Here is a 21809-nt window from a genome sequence, read left to right as displayed (position 1 = left end):
TTCTTGAGCGATGTAATTTAAGCAGCATGAGAATGGTGAGCTGCCCAACGTATCAGCTTGTTTTAGCTGATGGCTCATCGTTACATCTAACATTGGCTGTGTAAATGAACACTTTTGCCAGCAAGAGCATACTACTGCGCATAACTAAAACATATCTATATCATACTTTCTGTACAAAATTTGTCGCTAGAAATGCTGTACACGGTGGAAACCATCATGGAGGTGCAAGGTAGCATTTTTTTTTTTCTAATGCCGATTGTCTGCTTTCTCAATAAAGCTCGTAACCAATGGCAGTGCTTTCAGGCGTGTGTGGAATTGTTGCTTGAAAGTGTACAAGACTGTAGCACACGTAAAATTTTCTGCAATTTCGCGACAGTGGTGGAAAACTGCTAAACTATAAGAAAATTTGGAGTGAGCTAGCAGAACAGGAAGTCTGCATCTGGGTCGCGGCATGAGAGTTAGCGTATGCCAGCCTGTGTCCTGTACTCGTCATTCACATGGTGATTCAGGTGCTGCAGTGTTAGCAAATAAAGGGAACTGTAATTTGCAAGCCTTTCTTTTTGACTGTTTCAGTGTCCGTGCAAGAATATATTCAGTGCAATACGTGAAATCACGAAAATGTGGGAGGGTTGCTGTCAGTTTGGTGTAAGCAAAGTGAGTGCCTATACCAGTAGAATACTATGTATCATGTGTGCTTGTGAGTGAAGCTTGTGAGTGAACTAAGTGCAATTACAATGAACTTACAGTGTGAGTTGTCCTAGAAGGCAGCATTAATAACTGGGAGCAAAGTTACAGAAATCTTCTGCTGAATATTATACTATATCAAGTAAGCGGATAGTACAGGACTGGAGAGTAAATGTATATTTCCCTGCCCTTTTTGCCTGTACTTTCCTTGTTTTCAGATACATAGCCTAGCTGTAGAGTATAGATCATGCATAATTTTGCATGGTAGGATTAGTAACAGTCTCTGTTGTGCTTTGTGAATTTATCAAGCAGCAGTAATGGCAGAAGCATAATTTCCAACCCGTCAGTCATCTTGATCTGTGAATGGACCTACAGAATAGTAGTAGTAATACATTTCTGCTTTGCGGGATGGACCTAGCCATTTGAGCAGGCTGAGCAACGAAATTATTGATGAACTTGTGAATCGTTGAAGAAGAAGTCAGATGAGATCATGCTGACTGTCGTGCAACTCTTCCTGAAACTTGGGAAGAGTAAATCTTGGCCAGAGTTGCTTGTAATGCACCTCTCGCATGCAATATATCAAGCTGCACCAACTTCAAGATGCCCCCCTGCACAGGTGCGGCTGTGGGTGTGCCGCTGTCACGAGATGAGGCCAAGCTTTGCATGGTGGACGACCTCTTTGATGAGCTGACCCCAATTGCCACCGCTTATGCCAGAGCCCGAGGTGAGTGCTGTGCAAACATTCCCAAGCAACATACTGGTCGCAACATAAAGCGCATCAGTGAGAACGTGTCATAACCTCCAGAAATCTGAATGCAGCTATGGGACAAAATCGCTTTTCAAGCTCGTTTTTATTGTGTATTGGTATGTTATGAACGTCAAAGGCATATTTGGAAATTTAAATATCGTGGTTAGATGCCAAAAGTTGCATGTCCATGTATCATCATCAGTATCATCAGCCTGATTACGCCCACTGCAGGGCAAAGGCCTCTCCCATACTTCTCCAACCACCCTGGTCATGTACTAATTGTGGCCATGTTGTCCCTGCAAACTTCTTAATCTCATCTGCCCACCTAACTTTCTGCCATCCCCTGCTTCGCTTCCCTTCCCTTGGAATCCATTCTGCAACCCTTAATGACCATCGGTTATCTTCCCTCCTCATTACATGTCCTGCCCATGCCCATTTATTTTTCTTGATTTCAACTAAGATGTCATTAACTCGCGTTTGTTCCCTCACCCAATCTTGCTCCTTTTTTATCCCTTAACGTTACACCTATCATTCTTCTTTCCATAGCTCATTCCGTCGTCCTCAATTTAAGTAGAACCCTTTTCGTAAGCCTCCAAGTTTCTGCCCCGTATGTGAGTACTGGTAAGACACAGCTGGTTATACACTTTTCTCTTGAGGGATAATGGCAACCTGCTGTTCATGATCTGAGAATGCCTGCCAAATGCACCCCAGCCCATTCTTATTCTGATTATTTCAGTCTCATGATCTGGATCTGCGGTCACTACCTGTCCTTAGTAGATGTATTCCTTTACCACTTCCAGTGCCTTGCTACCTATCGTAAACTGGTGTTCTCTTCCGAGACTGTTAAACATTACTTTAGTTTTCTGCAGATTAATTTTTAGACCTACCCTTCTATCTTGCCTCACCAGGTCAGTGAGCATGCATTGCAATTGGTCCCCTGAGTTACTAAGCAAGGCAATATCATCAGCGAATCGCAAGTTGCTAATGTACTAAGGTAGTTATTAAGGTATGTCCACATATGTGGCAGAAGTAACCCTCTGCTCATGTTTGTTATGGTAAAAATTGCATTTCATTGCCTAAATGTATTGGTGAACATTATTCTATGTGCTTTACATTGCAATGTTGCTGCTGCATCCTGGATTTTCACGCAATCTCAAAGAATTTTAAACATACTTCAAGGTTGCTTTCCACCGTCTGTGACAATGCAGACATCGAAATCAATTTGGTGTGAAATTTCTCAAAAGCGGATGGCAAGTATATGAGTAAGCCATTTCTATACAGTTCCACATTAACCTAGATTCTTATCCACAATGAATATGTTGAGTAATCGCTGCCAATTTAACTTTGAAAAAAGAATTGAAGGCAGTGTGCAATATATTGTGCAAGGCATCTTAGGAGGATAAACACATCAGCGAATAAATCAGTGAAAAACGTCATGTTTGTGCTGAAAAGCTTACCATCGCATGGGTATATCATGCAGAATTTTCTTCTTTATTTTTTTTTCCATCTACCACCAGCTTCTTTTTGACTATGCAATCTTGTATGCTGTGCATTATTCACAGATTTTATCTTCTGTGCATTTGGCTATCTGCATGACAATTTCAAGAAAGCTTTAGAAGATATGGAAGCAGAAAAACAAACATTTGAGTGGTTAGTAATTATCCACTCAAGTCATCACTTCATAAAGTAAATAACTGCAAGATTTATAGCCCTTCACTTTTTACAAGACTGTGTTCTTTAGCAATTTCTAAATATTGCCACTGAGATCAGATGGAATAAAGTCTTAATTCATTTCTGGCATTGATCAATGTTCGCAGGTGCGGATCGCATGTCCTCCTTTGGTGACTTCCTGGCCCTGTCAGATGAGTGTGATGTGGCAACAGCCAGAATTGTGTCGCGTGAGGTGTGTGCAGGTGTCCAGCCTCTAAAATATCCATTTCTTGCAATGGCACTCAGCTTCACCCTTCAATGCCTTTCGTGCTAGCTAGCTGTAAAGTTGGCATATGTCTTAAGCGGAGTCATTCGAAAGTGTTTCAACATAAGTGAACTAGAAACCTGGGCAGTCATTATATTCTACCTTTATCAGTGTGCTCAGCCTGTTAGAATTATAGCTGTCTTTCATAGTTGTCTCAGAATGTTACAGGAGATTAAATGTTGCAAGGCAAATTCGCAGCCTCTTCAGCAGGCAAATACTATATCATAAGTCCCTTTGCTCTCCCCCTCCCGTCTCTCCCTTCTTGGCCTATTCATGCACTTGAAGATCTCCCAGAAAGATTTTACCCACTGCAAGGCAAACCTACGCAGAACGCAGGAATACAATTTGGAGTGTACAGTGTCCTTGCGTGATTGCTTTCTCCAGCAGGCATAGACGTGCAGTCACTGCATCTGCTGTAATGTCGTTCATTGTGCAGTTCCAACTTATTCCTTTCGTGGCTTGCTGGTGTTTCCTACAGGTGTCTGATGGTGTCATTGCACCTAGTTACTCGGATGAAGCTCTGGCAATTTTGGCCAAGAAGAAGGGTGGCAACTACTGCGTGCTCAAGGTGAGAATTCCCGTTATGCATGTTTCGATGCCCAAGAAAACATGTTATTTCAAACACACCAGCAAGTGAAGCAAGTGGCCAGCTGCTGTGTGTTGATGACATCTGTTTCATAGGTGGATGTGCATGCATATTGTCACTGATATTTGCTCATGAGCATTTCAGGTGGGTAATTGCACACTTTTGTAAGCTAGTGTGAAAGCATGTTTTGAAGTGTGCTCTTGCCAAGCCACTACTCTGATGGTAAAATCTGACGTAGGGGGACAAATTCAGGCTTTGTAGTGGGTGGATGTTGGTGTGCAGTGTGTTCCATTTCTCACAAGCCGTGAGAAACCCAGCATTGTGCAATACATCGAATTGTGCCAACAATAGTGCGCAGTGGACAAGGGGGCTGTGCAAATCTGTTCCACTTGCGATAAAGTAGACTTCTATCAATTCAGCTTTGGTTAATTTGATCAAGAACAAAGGTCCCAGCCGGCACCCATGCATTTATGTGGGCTCAAATTTCGCTATTTCGACCATAAAATTTACCTTCACCGAATAATTCGAACTTGGCCAGTCCGCATGCATGCTCCTGACCCCTATGGTGACCCCAGTAGCGACACCTTTACTGGCAGCGTCTGTCTCAGCAGAGCTTAGGGGACAGTGAATGCATTGAGGACATGTTATATCCCATCGAAAATGCTTATTTTCGACCTGCCCTAGCAAAATTTTCCAGTAGTAATGGTAGCTCACAATGTCTGATTATGGTATTTGCCCGATTATTACGCGCGCCTTTTCTTTTTTCCAAGAAAGTTGAATCTAAAACCACATTCGCGACATTCGTTTGCTTTGCCGCATAACACAGCTGCATTGCGGCGAAATTGACTAAAAAACCGAGGCTGAAGCTGACTAGAAAACCGACCGCCACTGCAATGCATGTTAGACTCTTGATTACTTTTTTTCTTTTTCTTTTTTTGCTAAAAAATCTGGTGCACGATAGATTTCTGCTTTAAGGGCTTTAATGCTCTCTCTATGTTAATTTTCTACTTTGGACGCATAGAAAGCGGGGGTGCGTTTGACTCTGGGACATCTTATAATCGGTCAAATACTGCCAAATGAATCAGCAGTATGTTTTGACATTATTTCTGCATCTTGCTTAATTCAACCCACCCAATAATTTGATAATTTCGTCAGTCTCGTCAACGTCAAAATAACAGAAGTCGACTGTAGTTTTCTGTAGGGTGTTACAAAGATTTACAGTGCTTTATTGAACTGAAATGCTTGTTCTATATAACTTCTGGCTGTGTGTGACAGCGGTAAGCATACCATAGCACAGGTCACACCTAAATTGATTTTTCAACCATTTAGACTGCATAACATGCGTATGTGGAGCATTAAGAGAACTATGTAGAAGCTTCTCGGCATAAATTGGTAATCACCTGCACTGTCCCATCTTGTGATCATAGACCAGTTTCTTCAGGATTGGAGCTATCTTCAGTTTGGGTGTCAGTGTTTTGTGCCCTTTTTTGTTGTTCTTGTCCCTACCATTTTTTTTTCTATTTCCTGAAGAGTTTAAGAACAAGCCTAATTTGATTTTTCAACACTCAGATTGGCATTTTAGAGCAAGCATAAAAGATAGAAATTAAACAATGTCTCTGTTTGAGACCCTTGTCCATACTTTCTGACAATGTGCTCTGGCTTGGCTGTCTAGCTATGAAACACTAGTCAAAGGCACTTGCCATGCACAGCTGTCACTTGCCACTTTCATCTTTATGAAATGTATAGTACTAACCAGTTCAGTATTGGCCATACTGTGGAAACATTGAAGCACTGTAACTCCGAGACAATGAACTTCATGCCTGATGAACATTCCTCCATGCAAAAAAATTGACTCGCCATCCTGGCCCTGCTATAGTGGATGTCCAGCAAAGCTGTTGACAACCACTACTGCAACTGCTGAGGGGAATATGCAATGCTTTATTGCTTTAGAGTAACGGTAGTATAATGGCAACTTAGAGTAATGGAAGTAATGGTACTTCTGACAGCATCTCGCCGCTGGTTGTATTTTCCTTTGCTGCTTCTCGTATTCAAGCCGCTCCTCGGGAATCCTAAGTATGCGTTGCCTATGCATATTGGTGCTGCAACAGCAATGAAATCAGTTGGTAGGCTGGTTCTTTTATGTACGAAAGGCTGGTGAAATCACACCCTATGTTGCAAGCCGCCATCATCTTTACCAGTAATCTTTACCAGCAAACATGTACGGGGAGTGCTATATGCTTTATATTGTTACAAGGAGTGCCTTATCATCAAATATGTGGTTCACATGCTTGTTTCGTGCTTTGTTCTTTATTTCAACGAAGGCTGTTCTGTATGTTGTTTGCGTGATTCCAAAGAATGTATGCACTTTTCGCTTTGCTTTGCTTCAGTGCTTGAAGCTTGCTTCACCTACACCCGGGGTTGGCCCGGTATTGCACTACCTCTGGGATTGGCCCACATTTTTGCCCACAGATGACACGAAAAATGCCAACCACCGAGAGGCTAACAGCTTTGCTGTAAAAAAAATTTTCTGCTTTTCTGCTAGATTGATGCAAGCTACGAGCCAACTGCCATGGAATCCCGCACGTTGTTTGGCCTGACACTTGAACAACGCCGCAACGACGCCAAGATCGATCGTGCTCTCTTCTCCAACATTGTGTCAAAGAACAAAAGTGTGAGTGTTAGTCTGTTTTGTAGTTTTGAATGCTTGTGTTTAAGGCTTTGAGGTGCCTTTCAGGTGATAGGGCAAATGTAGAGACAACTCCAAATACAGAAGTGCAGTCAACAGATGGAGCTAGCTGCATGCTTTGCGCATTTTGCCTGGTGGGTCTATGGTTGCCTACACGGTAAACTTTATTTAGTGACCAGAAAAAAATGTAAGAGAACTTTGCTGCACCAACTCTTCATCTATCCACACCTGGAAAGGAGTTCTATTTGTCCCTCACAGGCATGGAGAGTGCTTCTGTGTGCCTTGGCAGTAAACAGGTAGCGTCAATAATTAGAAAACTCTCTGAACACATGTGTACACGTGCACACAAAGCATGGGGAAGCATTGAAGTGGAAAGTTAGAGTTGGAAAAAGTAATACATGCCAGAACGTTCTACTTGCATAGGCCGGCACTGGTAAACTTTGGCTGTGTGGGGTGATGTGCTTGTAAGCATAGTACGGAGTTCTCTCTTCCTGCAGAAAGAAAGGTCAACAAGGCAGTTTAGTGATGGAAGAATGCCATTGCATGCATGCACATGCTAGGAGGTGCCAAATGAGTGGCAATGATTGTCTGGCACGTGAGAAGCTGACTGATGCACATCCTATGAGAGGATGAATAGATTTGTTCGCACATTTATACTCATTCCTTTTGAGGTACAGTTGCTGCCACATCCTTGGCCTGTCCATTTGTGTAATTGTAAAAGGAAAGGCAGTATAAAAAGTTGGGAGGTCGGAGAACTGAGTAATGTGAGGTCTACCAGAAGCAAGTTTGTTATGTGGTCAAAAAGTGTTTTGTCAATTTTGTCATCTGTGGGGCGGCCGGTGCGTGTGGGGACTTTTGAATGAAAGCAGACATGGCTAGAGATCAACTGGATGTGGTGCTGTAGTTTGACTGTATATTTGCGCCCTTATACCCAGCTGCCAGAGGCTGCCATACGTGATCTGATTGTGGCTACAATAGCCCTCAAGTACACCCAGTCCAACTCTGTCTGCTATGCAAAGGACGGACAGGTAGGTGCTTTGCAATGGGGCCATTTAATAGGTATTGCAAATGTTCGTCAGCGTGGTATTTTGCATTTGTAAGGAAAGCAGCCAACTATACTTGTACATATAGTCCACTCGCTCATTGCATAATAAACGTTTTTGCCTTGTGAATTGTGAAAGCTGCTGCTATTGTTGCAGTACACTTGCTATACTAAGTTGACCTATATGGTAACCAAATGTATGAGCCATTCTGTTTTGTGCCCAACAGCAACATGAAACTAGGTATCTTGCAAGGGCTGAGTTGGCATGGTGCATGAGATTCATGCACCTACACATGTACACATGCACATGCACAAGGAATGAAAAGAAAAACTTATTTCTTATTCAGTGGTCAACTGTAATTTTACTTACTTTTCATAAAAGTTCAGTGGCTGTCTTCAGTATTGACATGATTGTTGGAATTTCCATGATTTTCTCAAATTGTTTCAGTAGCTGAGCTGTCCAATGTCCCACGTGACAACATATAGTAATCTGAGGTGCTCCACTCTTCTCTGTTGTCTTCAAATGCTTAAGCAACCTACAGTATACAAAATGTATCTGCTCAGCAAATATCCATTCGTAAAATTAACCAGAATATATAAGTTTTTATATATTAAAAAATAAAAGTTGTTTCCCTTCAAGTGCAATGAAACACACAGGACTACAGGAAGCACATGGGATTATCACTGGGTTGTCCTGTCCTGTGCATTTTGCTATGCCACATTTTCCATGATGTACGTCAAACAATTTGCCCAATTATCAGTTATACTTGCCTCGCTTTCATCTTTGGGCTATAGTTTTCTGCCTTGACATGAATACAATGTAGCTGAGCTGAAATATATATGTTGGGTTATAGAACTTTGAAACCATGCAGTGAACTGGTAAATCTGAATTTTACTCTCATGCTATGCATTTAGCTCTCTGATCTCCCTCCAACAGTGCATCATCCCAAAAAAGCGTGCAGTGTTGTGTGCATTCCACTTTTGCAGGTGATTGGCATCGGAGCCGGCCAGCAGTCTCGTATTCACTGCACACGACTAGCAGGTGACAAGGCCAACAACTGGTGAGTGCAACATTGCTCTGGTGCTTGGGTAAAATCAGCTTAGTCGCATTTATAAAATTAGGGTTGGGCCTTAGCTTGGAACTGAATTTTCCTGGCTAACTAACATATCTGTTGGCTGCAGCCAACAGCATCTTGATTGGTAGTGAAACCCTGTGTGTGCGAAACTTAATAAAATAATATTAATGCTTGCTCTGGCAACTGCTATAGTACTATGATTAACTGTTAGTAAATGAACAGGAGTGGAATAGACAAGACCCCTTGTCAAAACATTGGCTCCAGTGACCTCTGCTTGTTAATTTCAACATCCATCTTCTCGTGAACTTCTGTCCTAACTGCAACTAAACCAGTACAAGCAAAGTAACGCTGTTGAAAAAGTATGTACTTTTATCCTGCACGTCTGTGCCCACCTGACACCATTGCTGAACCTACTGTATTTTTCCAGCCATAACTCACATCTTTGTATAAGTCGCACCCCCCACTTACCGCAAGCTTGGAAGAAAATGTTGCTATGTAAGCTGCATTGGTGTATAACATGTGCCTATTTTAACTCCGTTGGCACGATGAAATGTGATTATGCATGCTTTATACTCGTGGCAAAATGACGTGCTTATGGTACCCATTTCAGGGCACTAAATTTCTGTAAACAAAACTTTTACAAACTACAACTTCTAGCGCAAAAAAATACTTCATCTAACACTCCTCTCAGGTGCGAAAAAGCAACATTTATCTCATTTCACTCAAATCTATTGAAAGACCTCAAGCTCTGACACAGTCAGAATTCCACGTATTTCAGCCGGTGTCATCACTGGGTGACTGTTGTTGGCCTTTGAGTAACTTTTAAAGACGTTGTAGGCATGTCACTTGTATTGCTTCTTGGTGTAGCATGCTCAGGAAAAAAAGAATGTTCATATAGGTCTTGCGAGCCTGCATGGATTTATTCATAAGTCACACCGCTGCATAAGATGCACAGAGAAAAATTTCGGGGAGAAAATGCGACTTATAGTCTGGAAAATATGGTACATCTTTTTTATGCAGCAGCAGCCTTTCATGAAAATGTTTATAAATGATTAGCTGTACCATACAATGCAAGGGAGCTCGGTGGTACACTGGACATTGTCTTTCGTTTACAAAAATGACAGTTGGTGTATGCTGGCAAGGAGCATGCCACATACTCCAGATGGTGCGTGGCACAGCTAGTCGCGCATTACAGGCACAGGAGGAAAATTTATTATACGCCTGGCTCACTTTTAGAGCTGCTGCCTTTGTTTGTTTGTTGAAGTGTACATGTTTGGGTAAGTTGTTCTAGACTCGTGTGCCTGACAAGCCGTAGTGTACTACAAGCTTGGTCATGTCACTGGCAACCAGAATTAGCACTTAGGATGAATTGACTGCTTGCAGGGGCACAAAGTGACAACTAGAGGTGCGCAAACACTAAATAGCAGATTTTGAATCGATTATCTAACCGAATCATGGGGAAAAAAAAGAAGCTGGATATCAAATCAAATATCAGAAAATTAAACACTAAGCTTTATGTTTACAAATTTTCTGCAAAAAAGAAAAAGAGTGCTGCACATACCGTATAATGCGGAATATAGGTCGACTCTCTTATATTGAAGCAAAGAAGTCAACATAAAAATTATAAGGCACAAAACTTTGTTGTACTTAGTGGTGCCGCCAGACTCGTCACCTACTCATTCGTCTGAGCTGTCTGAACTCTCGTCCAAAGACGACTGCTTTTCGCTGACTGCGTCCCACATGTCATCCCCGGTGCCGTCCAAGGAGTTGCTGATGCAACACTTGTTGAATGCCCGCACCACCATATCGTCGGGCAGCGAGCGCCAAGCCTGCGACACCCATGTGGCCACGGTGGCGAGAGGCGGCCTGCGCAGCCGGCCGGTTGGGGTCGTAGGGTTGTCGCCGGCCACTGATTATGGTGTTCACGGACACGGTCTTTAAAGGGCTTGTTGAGCACGACGTCCAGTGGCTGAAGTGTTGAGGTCATGCCTCCCGGAATGACGGCAAGTTCCGTCCTCCCGTCGCGGAGTGCCTGCTTCACACCTGCGGTCAAGTGCCCGCGAAAGGCATCTAAGACTAGCATGCTTGGACACCACAGGAGTGCGCCGGGTCGCCGATTATAGATGGTCTTAATCCAACTGAGCATGAGGGCCTCGTCCATATAGCCCTTTTCATTCACGCGAACGACAACATCCCGCGGGAAAGCCACTTTCGCTGTCGGACACCAAGGGGGCGATAACGATGCAGACGCCGAAAGGTCTGCGCTCCTACATGTTGCCAGACGACTATTCATGTTGTGCCAAGGGCCAGTATATAAGTCAAGGGGTGACCTTTTAGTAATATTTTCTGGAAAAAATATCGACCTATATTCCACACTATACGGTACTCGGGAGTCTACTAACATAGTTAACAAGAATGATGCTAGCTATCAGTAACTTCAGTACCTAGGAATCAAGGTGTATAGTGTGGTGTACCGTTATTAAAGGGAGCACCAGATTAGTATGCCAGCACTGATAACAACTCAGTTTGTATATGAAAGTCTGAACAATACATTTTATTGACATAATGCCTGTTCAATTGAGTCAAGTGCTACTTCTCCCTCTGAAGCTGAAAAAAAAAAGTTATGTTGTTTTGAATACAAATGAGGTTTTCAGTTCTATAGTTGGCCATACTGTGCATAATATGACAATCTTCTATTGCTTTGAAAGTTTTGCTTCTTAGCTTTCGTCTGTGGCCGTGGGAACACTGCACGTTTCAAGGCATCGACCACCCCGAGTGTTTAGCCTAATATACCAAATAATGTAAAACCTCGTTAAACCGTGCCCGCTTAAACAGTAGTTTCATTTTAAAAGTAGTAAAGTCAAATCCCCGACTCAGCGGCCAAAGAACATGTGTTTTGTATCCGCATAAACCGTACCAGCTTATTGTGTACGTATCGGTTAACACATAATGTTTCTACTTTTTGTCGCGCAAACATGGCGGCGTGTCGTCTCCATTGTGTGGCCCGGCAGAACAACAAGCCTCAGAGATCAGAACAACGGCCTCCAAGCACCCTGTGCGTTTGCCCGTGAAGCAGCATCAACAGCTTTGTGGCCTCGTGCAAGCAAGAACTCGCGTCGTGCAGAAGCGGATAAAAAAAAGACGCCGAGTGCTCAGCATAGAAGAAAAGTTGGACATCATTTGGGCTATCAAACGTGACACGAAGAAGTTGGCACTGGCACACGACAGGGTTCTACTGTTGACCACGGTGTGTGGCATTTGGAATGCGAAGCAGTTCCACGGCAGCGCTGCTGCGACCGCGAAGAGATGTCGGCTACGATATTCGACTTTTTGCCATCGTTGCCTCTGTTGTTGCCAAAGTGTCGCCTAGCAACAGTAATGAGGCCGACACGGAAAGCGACAGCATGGGCGATTCATGCTTGGCAGTGGCAGAAGCTGTACGTAACGTCAGCCTCATGAATGCAATGGTCGCAATGACAACAGCGCCCCGCAACGAAAAGTGCACCCTGCGACTTCTGCAGCGCTATCGCCCGCATGCATGTAGAACATGCAATGCCAACGAGGAATCTGCCATGCGAGTGTTTGCAGAGAAGGGGCTGGCTGAAAAGCTGGCTCGCAGCTTCAGTAAGTTTGAGGCTGCTGTCGTCGCTGCCAGGCCACTGCGGCATCAAACAAAAATAGCGCAAAGTGAATAAATACTGCATGTGTTTTTCCCCTTCCATCGCACTCTCCCTGAGTTCCATTTTTGACAGATAAGTGGGCGATCTCATGCTATTTCGGTTAAGCAGTACTACTGTTTAGTACATACTTTTCCGAGCTCCGGCCAACTACGGTTTAACGACGTTTCACTGTAAAAGCCAATTTTGGTGATCGCATATGTAAACATTCATTCAGTTGCAAAACTGAGGTTGCAAAGTCATTCGAAGAGGCACATTGCAGTGGAGCAGTTTGGTGCACTAATTGACTCGGGGCTGCTGTGTCTGTGTCCTTTTTTTCACCTGTTCTGGTTTGGTAAATACTGTCACATAAAGCAAAATTCTTGTTATGAACAGGTGGCTGAGGCAGCACCCCAACATTAAGAGCATGGCCTTCAAGAAGGGTGTCAAGCGTGCAGAGATCTCCAACATCATTGATGTCTATGTTGGTGGGGTCTTTGGACAGGCACGTGTCTTCATTTATCTTCTTAATTTGTTCTTATGGAATATTCTTACCTGTAGTGTGTGCAGAAGCGTCTTATGGTGCGATGCTTTTTGTTTTCCTCTTGCAGGACATGCCTCTGGAGCAGTACAAAAATTCCGTGGAGAACCCAGTGCCTCAGCTAACTGAGGTATGTCTTCTGGTCTCGGAAATGGACCTTGCCATCACAATACAGTCAATTCATGTTATAAATGACTGACATCCGACATGAATATAGTAGCTTCGTTATATCCTATATTCTTTTGAGTGTATGTTCGTTACATGCTGATATTGTCGAGATACATTTCAGATTTACTTTGTAATATCTTGTATTTCATTATGTCTGGTTGCATTATAGCAAGTTTCTACTGTACTTCTTGCAGCTTGGGGTTCTAATGATGTAAAGAGTTTTTTAAACAGCAGTTACTCAGTGTCTCTGACATTCTATTCTCAATTCCTGAGTGCAGTGGCTGTCTTTTGACAGAAAGTTAATGCAAAACGCCCCATGTTCCTAGACATAGGTGACATTAAAGGACACCAGGTAACTAGAGTTAACCTAGAGCACTGTGGCATCAATCAATCAATATGCAAATTACTTCAGTATGGCAGTTGAAAATGATGCATCTTGCTTAGTTGTTGGAGACCCATCAGTATCACTGTTGATGGTATTACTATGAGCTCATTCCAGTAGACGTTTCGGTGATGGTGTCCGCCGACGGTGGTGTCAGTAGCAGCTATTGCCGGGAATGAGAAATAAAGAATGCAGAGTTCCTGCCGAGATCAAACCAGGGTCCACTGCATGGGGGTCAACTTCTATACCACTGAGCCACACCAGCGCTTGCTAGCATGCAGCAAAAAAAATGCTTATAAACTCATCCTAGCGCCTGAGGAGACTTGCAATGTGACACGTGCGCGGTGTAGTGTCGATGTGTGCACATTTTGCATTGCAGTTGCATATTATTACACCAGGTAGAATACCATGTAGCAGATTCACATGTAGCGGTACGAGGCAGTTAAAGTAGATTTGAGGACGAAAAAACGAAGTTTAAGGAGATGTATACAAGAATACTGGAAAAATATATATTGTGTACCTGATTAAATAAAGCTGGCTGGGTGACTATATGCCACTGTCATGTTTCATAGAGGATGCCAATAAATCATCATCATCATCATTAGCATAATGTCGTGCCGCTGTCAAGTCAAGCTGACTAATGACTATGTGACCGCAGAGTTTCAAAGGGGATGCCAATAAGTCATCATCATCATTAGCATCATATTGTGCCACTTGCCTTGCGATGTGAAATGCACGCCATGTAGCCTCTATACGTGTCCCTTTGCATTGCAGTTGCATATTACACCAGGTGGCACACCATGTAGTAGCTGCATAGGTAGTGGTACGAGGTAGATAGAGAAGTCTTGAAGGAGAAAAAGAAGATTATGGTGATGTATAAATATTGATGTAATGAAAACCACGTGTGGCATACCTGATTAAATTAAGCAGGCTAGATGACTGTTTGTCACTGTCCCATTTAGAAGGGAATGCCATTAAACCATCATCATTAGCATCATATCGTGCCATTTGACACCCAATGTGACATGCATGCCACATAGTGTCGATACGTATAAACTTTGCATCGCAGTTCCATTATGTTCCACCAGGTGTCCCGACATGCAGCAGTTGCATGTATAGCAGTTGCATGCAGCATGTAGTTTGGACCTGATTAGCACAAGCAGGCTAGGTGACTATTTTTCACCAGCCCATTTCGAAGGGGATGCCAATAAACCATCGTCAACAATCAACAGCGTCGTACTGTGTCAAGGGATGCGACATGTGTGCCACGTAGTCTGCATACCTGTGGTTACTCTTTGGTGCACGTTATGGCACCTCCTCTCAAGGTACTAACCGCTGCTGAAGCGAATCGTACAGCTATGCACGCGGCTGCAACAAGGCAACATCAGTCTCGGCAGACTGCCATGCAGGGAGCAGGACAAGCCACAGCTCGCTGTCAATGCAGGGTGGACAGTTATGTCGTTCTCACGAAAACAATGCGAAGAGACTTTGCCGCGAAGACCCTGTAGTTAGCAGTGCCGAAAATGGAGCTCCTGTGGAGCCGCTCCTCCAGCTTACACTGTGACTGTGCTGCGCAGGCCTGTGACTTTACAGAGCTTTTTTTTTTCTTACAGAGTGGTGTAAATGATTGAAATTTAATTTCATACAGGTCGAATGTAAACATAATCACCTATGTATATTATTTTTCTCTTTCTCAGTCATGAAGTGTTTAAAATTAAACGCATTGGATGTTGATGCGGGAAGTAACAGAGGCTTTTCATGTCTTTTTTTTTAACGGCAGGAGGAAAAGAAGGCCTGGATTTCCCAGTTGTCCGGTGTTGCCCTCAGCTCGGATGCTTTCTTCCCGTTCAGAGACAACATTGACAGGGCGCGTCAGGTAATTTGTTTTTTTCCTTGTTTTCACCAAGCTACGAATAACATGAACAGTCAGGTGAGTTGGTACAGTGACATTTTTAGCATGAAAAAACGTCAGACACAGGTGCCAAATTTCAATGGAAAGCTTTTTCAAGAAAGCACAGAATGTTTAGTTTCATGTCAAGAAGGAAATACGAAACACGTTTGATAAGGTAACAACAAATAAAAGCAATGACACTTAAAGTAAGCCAGCAAAACATTCACATGACTAGCAGATACTGTCGATGTCCGCTATTTCAACCCTGATGGGACTGAGGTAATTGGAAAAATTAAACTAGAGGCAGAAAAAACACACCGCTGATTGATTTGGCAATAGCGTGTGCTTGTTAATTTAGTTAGTAAGCTAACGTTGACAAGTTTATATGGCCGATAAAACTACTATCCTTACTGCGTATAGCTGTCTACTAATATGTTATCGCAATCGACGATTCGCCTTTCGGGTGAAACTGTGATGTTTTTACTTGTGTAAGACACTCCCTCATGGAAGGCCTGAGCCCCAACTTTGGAGTGCGACAATTTTGAAAAAAAGAAAAGAACAGCACATCCCATGCAAATGTGGCAATCAATCATAAGCAAAACTTTCTTGCATGTTTACTGAAATGTCTTCACTTCACTTATACTTTTTCTCTTCTATGTAACTGAACGCTTTTCTGTCACTGAATGCTCCAGTTTCATTTTGTTACATCTTATTTCACACTCGACTGCTTATGTTGCCAACTTCACTGCTTTGTAGCTTAATACTCATCACTTTTCATGCGTGGTCTGAAATAATTATTTTTGTCATGTTGTTACAACATACATTAGACATCACATGATCAGCAGTGCAATGCCATAGCCAGGGGCTACCGAATTTCGGAACAAAAGTTCTCTGAAAAGTTTCGACAAGTGTTCACTGTCAAGCCTGTGCCTATGGTTCCACCTTTTACTTCTCCAAAATTTAAGTGCCACATTCAATGTGAATTGCATCTCGTGTGTAATAAAGCTCAGGGAAATTCTGCGTTATAAAAAGACTTAGACATAGACATTTAACTACAAAGCATTAATTACAGCCCCCAATTAATATGGCATCATTAAGTAAGTCTTCCAAGAAAACTTAAAATGCAACCAAACCATATGATGTAATGCATACATGTTACCTTGTAATGTCCATAAAGAGTAATTCTAAAGTAGAATGAATGTCAGTAAGACATCAGCTACTTGATATTTGCAAAAGCATGTTAGTGGGACACCCTTTGGATGTTATGTCAAGAAGTGGACAAACAGATCTTACCTGGATGTCGATTGGTGGTTCACTCAGCTTGTGTGATTGGCAGGAGAGCAGCAACCAGCACTCACAATGTGGTGGAGAAGAGGCAAAGAAAGGTTCACTTTAAAACTTAGCCAAGCAGCACTGTATGTCTACTTGCATGCTAGTTAATTTCTGCTAGCCACTACTAGGTGGCAAGGATGACATCATCGTCATCATCACAGTGCAGTGAAGCTAAAGAACGAGCCATAGCACAGCCATAGTCCCTCTATAGGTGAAGCGTGCTGGATCAGATCATGCAACTTAGATTCAGCATGCTTCAACAATAGGCACTATAGCTGTGCCATGGCTTGTTGTTTAGCTTCATTGCGCTTTCAGGTGCATAAAGAGGGCATTGCTGCAAAACGTGTGTGCGTGAACATTGAGCACATAGCATGCGGTTTTGTTCAGGACCATCCTAAAGAGCTTCAAGGTTGCAGGAATTTCAAACCGTATGGATGGCACAAAGAACGGCCAGATTTGAGAGGCCACCGATGAAGCAAGCTTGTCAAACCATGAGGGCACGCAGTGAAAGCTATGAGGACAATTGATTAAAAGTGCACATAGTCAGCCGCCTGCAGTGCTCTGCATTGTTCTGTATGTCAGACAAAGTGCAGTTTAAGGTTTCAGTGAGTTGCCATAGGCCTGCCTCGTGTATGGCCTGCATCGTGTAAAAAAAAAAAAACAAGAAAGAAAAGAAAGGATGGCGTTAAACGAGTCAGTACAGTATGTGTTCTATACTTCAATGCACAAGCTGAAATTGTGCATTCACGATTCCCATTTGCAGAAAGCTAGGTGTGAAACTAAGTTTAGATAGATGTTAAATGGGTACCCCACCTTTAATATACTAACGGACAACTTTCTGTGACAACGAAGGTGAAGCTACAAAGGCAAACAAAGCATGCACAAGCATGAGCGCTTCTGAAAAAAAAGTGTCTCATTTTCATTTGTGTTAGTTTAAGCCAGGGAAAAGAAGACATATGCATCTGATTTACTGTAAGGAAACAAGACAAACTGCATTATTGAATGTTAAATTTAACATTTCTTTGTTGCTTTTCTCTTTCGCAAATGAGCAAGTGCAAAAATGTCTCAATGAAGCTAGTCTTATTCAGTATCTATATAAAACAACTGAAATCGCTGTCAAAATCCGACGGACTACTTCACGCAGCAGCACATGTATAGGTGTTCCACTCCTGTAACTTTCCCTTCATCGCCATCAAAAGTTGTCAGCAAGGTTATACACACTGGTGAATTGCTATTTATGCTTCAAGTTGGCTTCTAGTTTGTTGATGTGATGCTTTTTAAAGCATGTATGTTCTGCATTTTTTGGGGATGCTTAACAATTTAGGCACAATAGAAGAGCAATGGCTCACTGTCTGTGTGCATGGATGTTTGCAGAGCGGTGTGCAGTACATTGTCAGCCCTGGAGGATCCACCAATGACCAGGGAGTTGTGGAGGCATGTGATGAGTACGGAATCACTTTGGTACACAGTGGTCTGCGTCTGTTCCACCACTGAGGAGCTGCTGCAGGTAGACAGGCAATCCACCACCTGCTAAACTGTCTCCTGGCCTCCATACAAACCATTCTTTGAGAAAGTGCCTTGAAAGGAAGCAAAAATATTTCGTGGCTATATTACACATGCTGCACTCAATTTTAGAGCATGCACGTGTGTGGTGTACATAACCTTTTTGGATACAGATGAGAAGCCTGAACAATAAACATTTTGCAAGCCTGTTTGAGTGTGATGCGTCAGTCTTCTTCTTTTTCATATCTGAAAAAAAAAAAAAAGCTAAACACAGAAGGTTTGTGCAATTTACATTTTCTTAAGTTCCTGGATATCTGCTCTTCTTCCTGAAATGCTACTTCCTGCAGCTGCTGGCAGGCGGCGACACAAGTTTATGCTTTTGCCATCGCGGCAGCAGCTTGCATTCCCATAAGCGAAGGCAAATTTGTACTTTTTTCTGTCGCAAGTATTACACTGAATGGCATGGACTCCGAAATGTGATCCTCCTGCAAAATTTCAGCAAGAACAGTGCAGTGGCAAGCGCAAAATCTTTTTTCGAACACGCTAAGTGAAGAGAGAGAGAAAACATTTATTTGGACCATCGAGGTCGTTGCTCTTGAAGTCGAGTGGGTGGTGTCCTCATTCCAGGACTCCACTGGCCATGGCTGCTCAACGTACTTGTTGGACAAGAGCTTCTTGTCCCGCCAGCGTTTCGCCGGTCAGCTGTACCTCCCAACGCCCAAATGACGTGCTAGGCGTCTTTAAGTGTTGGTTTGCCTTCGCACCCCCACATATGTGATGCGTGTGTCGCCGCACCAGAGGCAGATGCCACGATATGTATGTGGGTACATTTTGCTGTATCTGTGTAGTTTGGGGATGTGTTAGTCTGAATAAGTCTGAGAGCTACTGCCTCTTCAGTGCTGAGCTTTCCATGAGGGGGAGGATAAATCCTGCTGTTGAGTCACCGGATCTCGAGTCGGTCGCAGTAATTGGATGGCAGGGGCACAAAGGTAAAGGGTGGGGATTGATGAGACGATTGGTTTTGCCCCGCTCGGTTGATTAGCGCTCGAACTAAGGCGTTCGCCATTTCGTTCCCCTCCAGTCCCGCGTGGCCCGGCGTCCATGTGATTTGATGGGATTCTTGAAGCCTCGGGCCTAGAATCTGAGCCGCCAGCAGTGGTGTTCATCCGTTGGTAAAGTTACGACAGGCCTGTTGCAAGTCGGTAGCAACATGAACTTCCCTGCCTACCCTGTCTTGTTGTTTTACCACCAACGCCGCGGGTATGGTCTCAGCCGCAGCTGAAGTCGCTGCCCTGACTGAGGCCGCGAGGGTCAAGGAGTTGTCTCTCCCGTTCACGGCGGCTACTGCGAAGAGGCACCCTACAGGGTACGCCGCCATGTCTATGTACGTTACATACGGGTCACCCTTGAATTGTCGGCGCTGTCTAACGATGCAAGCTTTGCGTCGTCCTTCATGGAGTTCATGACTCGTGTGCTTCGGTATGGGGTTTGTCTTGATCTTGCCTCTGACCTCGGGCAGGAGTGACCGTTGCCCATTGCGGGCATGGCGCTTCGTTGCCATTCTGGTCCGGTGGAGGATGGCTCTGCCCACCGCCATGTTCTGTAGTCTGGCTTTTTGCAAAGCCATAACTGCGTCGGACAGCTCAGCGAAGGTGTTATGGATCCCGAGGGCCACTAACTTCTCGTTTTAGGTGGTGACAGGAAGACCCAGGGCCGTTTTGTACGCACCTCTGATGATGGCATCGACTTCTTCTTGGTCACGTTTGTTTAGCAAGTGGTAGTGATACAGCGTGCTATACATTACTCTGCTGATCACCAGCGCCTGGATGAGGTGAAGTGTGTCCTTTTCTCGCGTGCCCTTGCGGCTTCTTGTTATTCGTTCGATAATCCGCGAGATCTGGTTGGTGGCAGACCTTAGGGTTTGGATGGTGTGGGAGGCTTTCAGGTTGCTCAGGATCCAGAAACCCAGAATCCTAGTCTTATTGCTTTCCGTGATCTTGTGGCCCTCTAGACAGAGGTCGATAGGACCGGGGGACTTGTAGATTCTTCTTCCGTGCACCTGGACCACCACAGACTTTTCGGGCGCGCAACGCATCCCGCTCGCTGCCGCAAATCTCTCCGCGGCCGTTGCGGCCTCCTAAAGGGTCGTCTCTATTCGCGCGAGGGAGCCCTTGGTGGCCAATTGAGAGCGTGATGTCTGCGTACAGGGCGTAACCTAGTGCGGCATCTTCCGCAGCTCTCTGGTCAGCGCTAGCATCGCGACGTTGAAGAGAATCGGGGAGACTATCGCCCCTTGCGGCGTTCCATTGTTCGGCATGTCGATCGTATCCGATCGAGTCTGACGTATTCCGATGGTTGCCGTCCGGCCCGTTAGGAACGATTTGGCGTAATTAAAGATGCGCTCCCTGCAGCTGATGTCGTTCAGTCCCTTGAGCATGGCCTCGTGAGAGATGTTATCGAAGGCCCCTTTCAGGTCGAGTGCGAGCAGGTGGTGTTCTCCTCCATTCGGGATGCCCTTGAGAACTTCTTCCCTTAGGATTAGGAAATCCATCTTGCGGAGAAAGTCCCTGCCTGAAGCCAAGCATGGTGTGCGGGAAGCGGTCATCCGTCCGCTATGTAATGTTGGAGGCGGGTTTCGATGACCCTCTTGTACAGCTTGCCGAGGCACGAAGTCAGCGAGATATGGGGCGCAGGGCGTCGATCGCGGGCTTCTGGTCGGGTTTGGGAATGATCACGATTTCCGCGCGCTGTATATTCTGTAGTTCTGCAGCTTTGACAACATTGAAATGCTGTGCATTCAATAGAGAACCTAGGTACATGGCTACGAGCAAGTTTGAATTTCCAATGAGTGGGGCTAATTTTTTGAGAGATGATTATTTATAGGGCAAGCACGTGTTTGTCGTAGTGAGTAAATGCATATATAAGATATATGAAGTCGGGATCGAGTACATGTATGCATACGTATGTGTACAACACACTATAGAATTAGACAAATGGGCTTGTAATTGTTATCTTAATTTTGTTAAAAACGTCCACTTGTAACAGCCAATAAATCATGAACATTGATTTTGTGCCAATCTAGATGATTTTCCAGGCACTAGGCTTCACACTTCCAAATACGACCTCCATGACTGGACTCCAGTTTGGTGGGTTTGGCTACAGAAACTACGAAAACGCACAACAAAGTGAGGTGGGAAATAAAGAAACACAAAGTGGCTTGAGGTAAGTGAATTTAAGTTTAAATATTTAAAAAAGGTGGCGCAAACATTCGGAGACTTCGGAGGGGAAGGATGTGTTGACGTGTAGCTGAAAAGAGGACTGATAATTATGGTTACGGCTTATGACGCTGACTAATGCACGGATGTATATGGATATCGCTTCACCATTTCCAACCGTTGTAGCGATTTCTCGGTTAGCTGGTTTCCCGCCATATTTCAAAAATGAACCCTCGCAAGTGCAAGCTTCTCTAGAGCTGTTGTAGCATTCCAGTAAAGTTGAAAGATGGTAGCAGCAAGCGCAGTCCACCTAGCGGCAAAAAC

The 21809-nt window shown here is 44.0% G+C and overlaps 1 protein-coding gene across 1 annotated transcript in view; it reads left to right on the top strand.

Annotated features, from left to right (window-relative positions):
* Positions 1 to 18479, top strand: part of LOC142583099 (bifunctional purine biosynthesis protein ATIC) — a 34293-nt gene extending 15814 nt beyond the window's left edge. The window contains exons 10-19 of the mRNA XM_075693403.1: positions 1301 to 1408; positions 3250 to 3335; positions 3886 to 3975; positions 6536 to 6664; positions 7615 to 7707; positions 8709 to 8782; positions 12850 to 12958; positions 13065 to 13124; positions 15325 to 15420; positions 18142 to 18479. Of these exons, the coding sequence (XP_075549518.1) occupies positions 1301 to 1408; positions 3250 to 3335; positions 3886 to 3975; positions 6536 to 6664; positions 7615 to 7707; positions 8709 to 8782; positions 12850 to 12958; positions 13065 to 13124; positions 15325 to 15420; positions 18142 to 18261 (965 nt within the window). The 3' untranslated portion in view covers positions 18262 to 18479. The remainder of the gene's footprint in view (positions 1 to 1300; positions 1409 to 3249; positions 3336 to 3885; positions 3976 to 6535; positions 6665 to 7614; positions 7708 to 8708; positions 8783 to 12849; positions 12959 to 13064; positions 13125 to 15324; positions 15421 to 18141) is intronic.
* Positions 18480 to 21809: the final 3330 nt, after the last annotated feature.

Source organism: Dermacentor variabilis, chromosome 5, assembly GCF_050947875.1.
Source record: "Dermacentor variabilis isolate Ectoservices chromosome 5, ASM5094787v1, whole genome shotgun sequence".
Taxonomy (NCBI): Eukaryota; Metazoa; Arthropoda; class Arachnida; order Ixodida; family Ixodidae; genus Dermacentor; species Dermacentor variabilis.
Note: the sequence above shows the minus strand (reverse complement) of the source record. Positions and strands in the feature narration are given on the sequence as shown.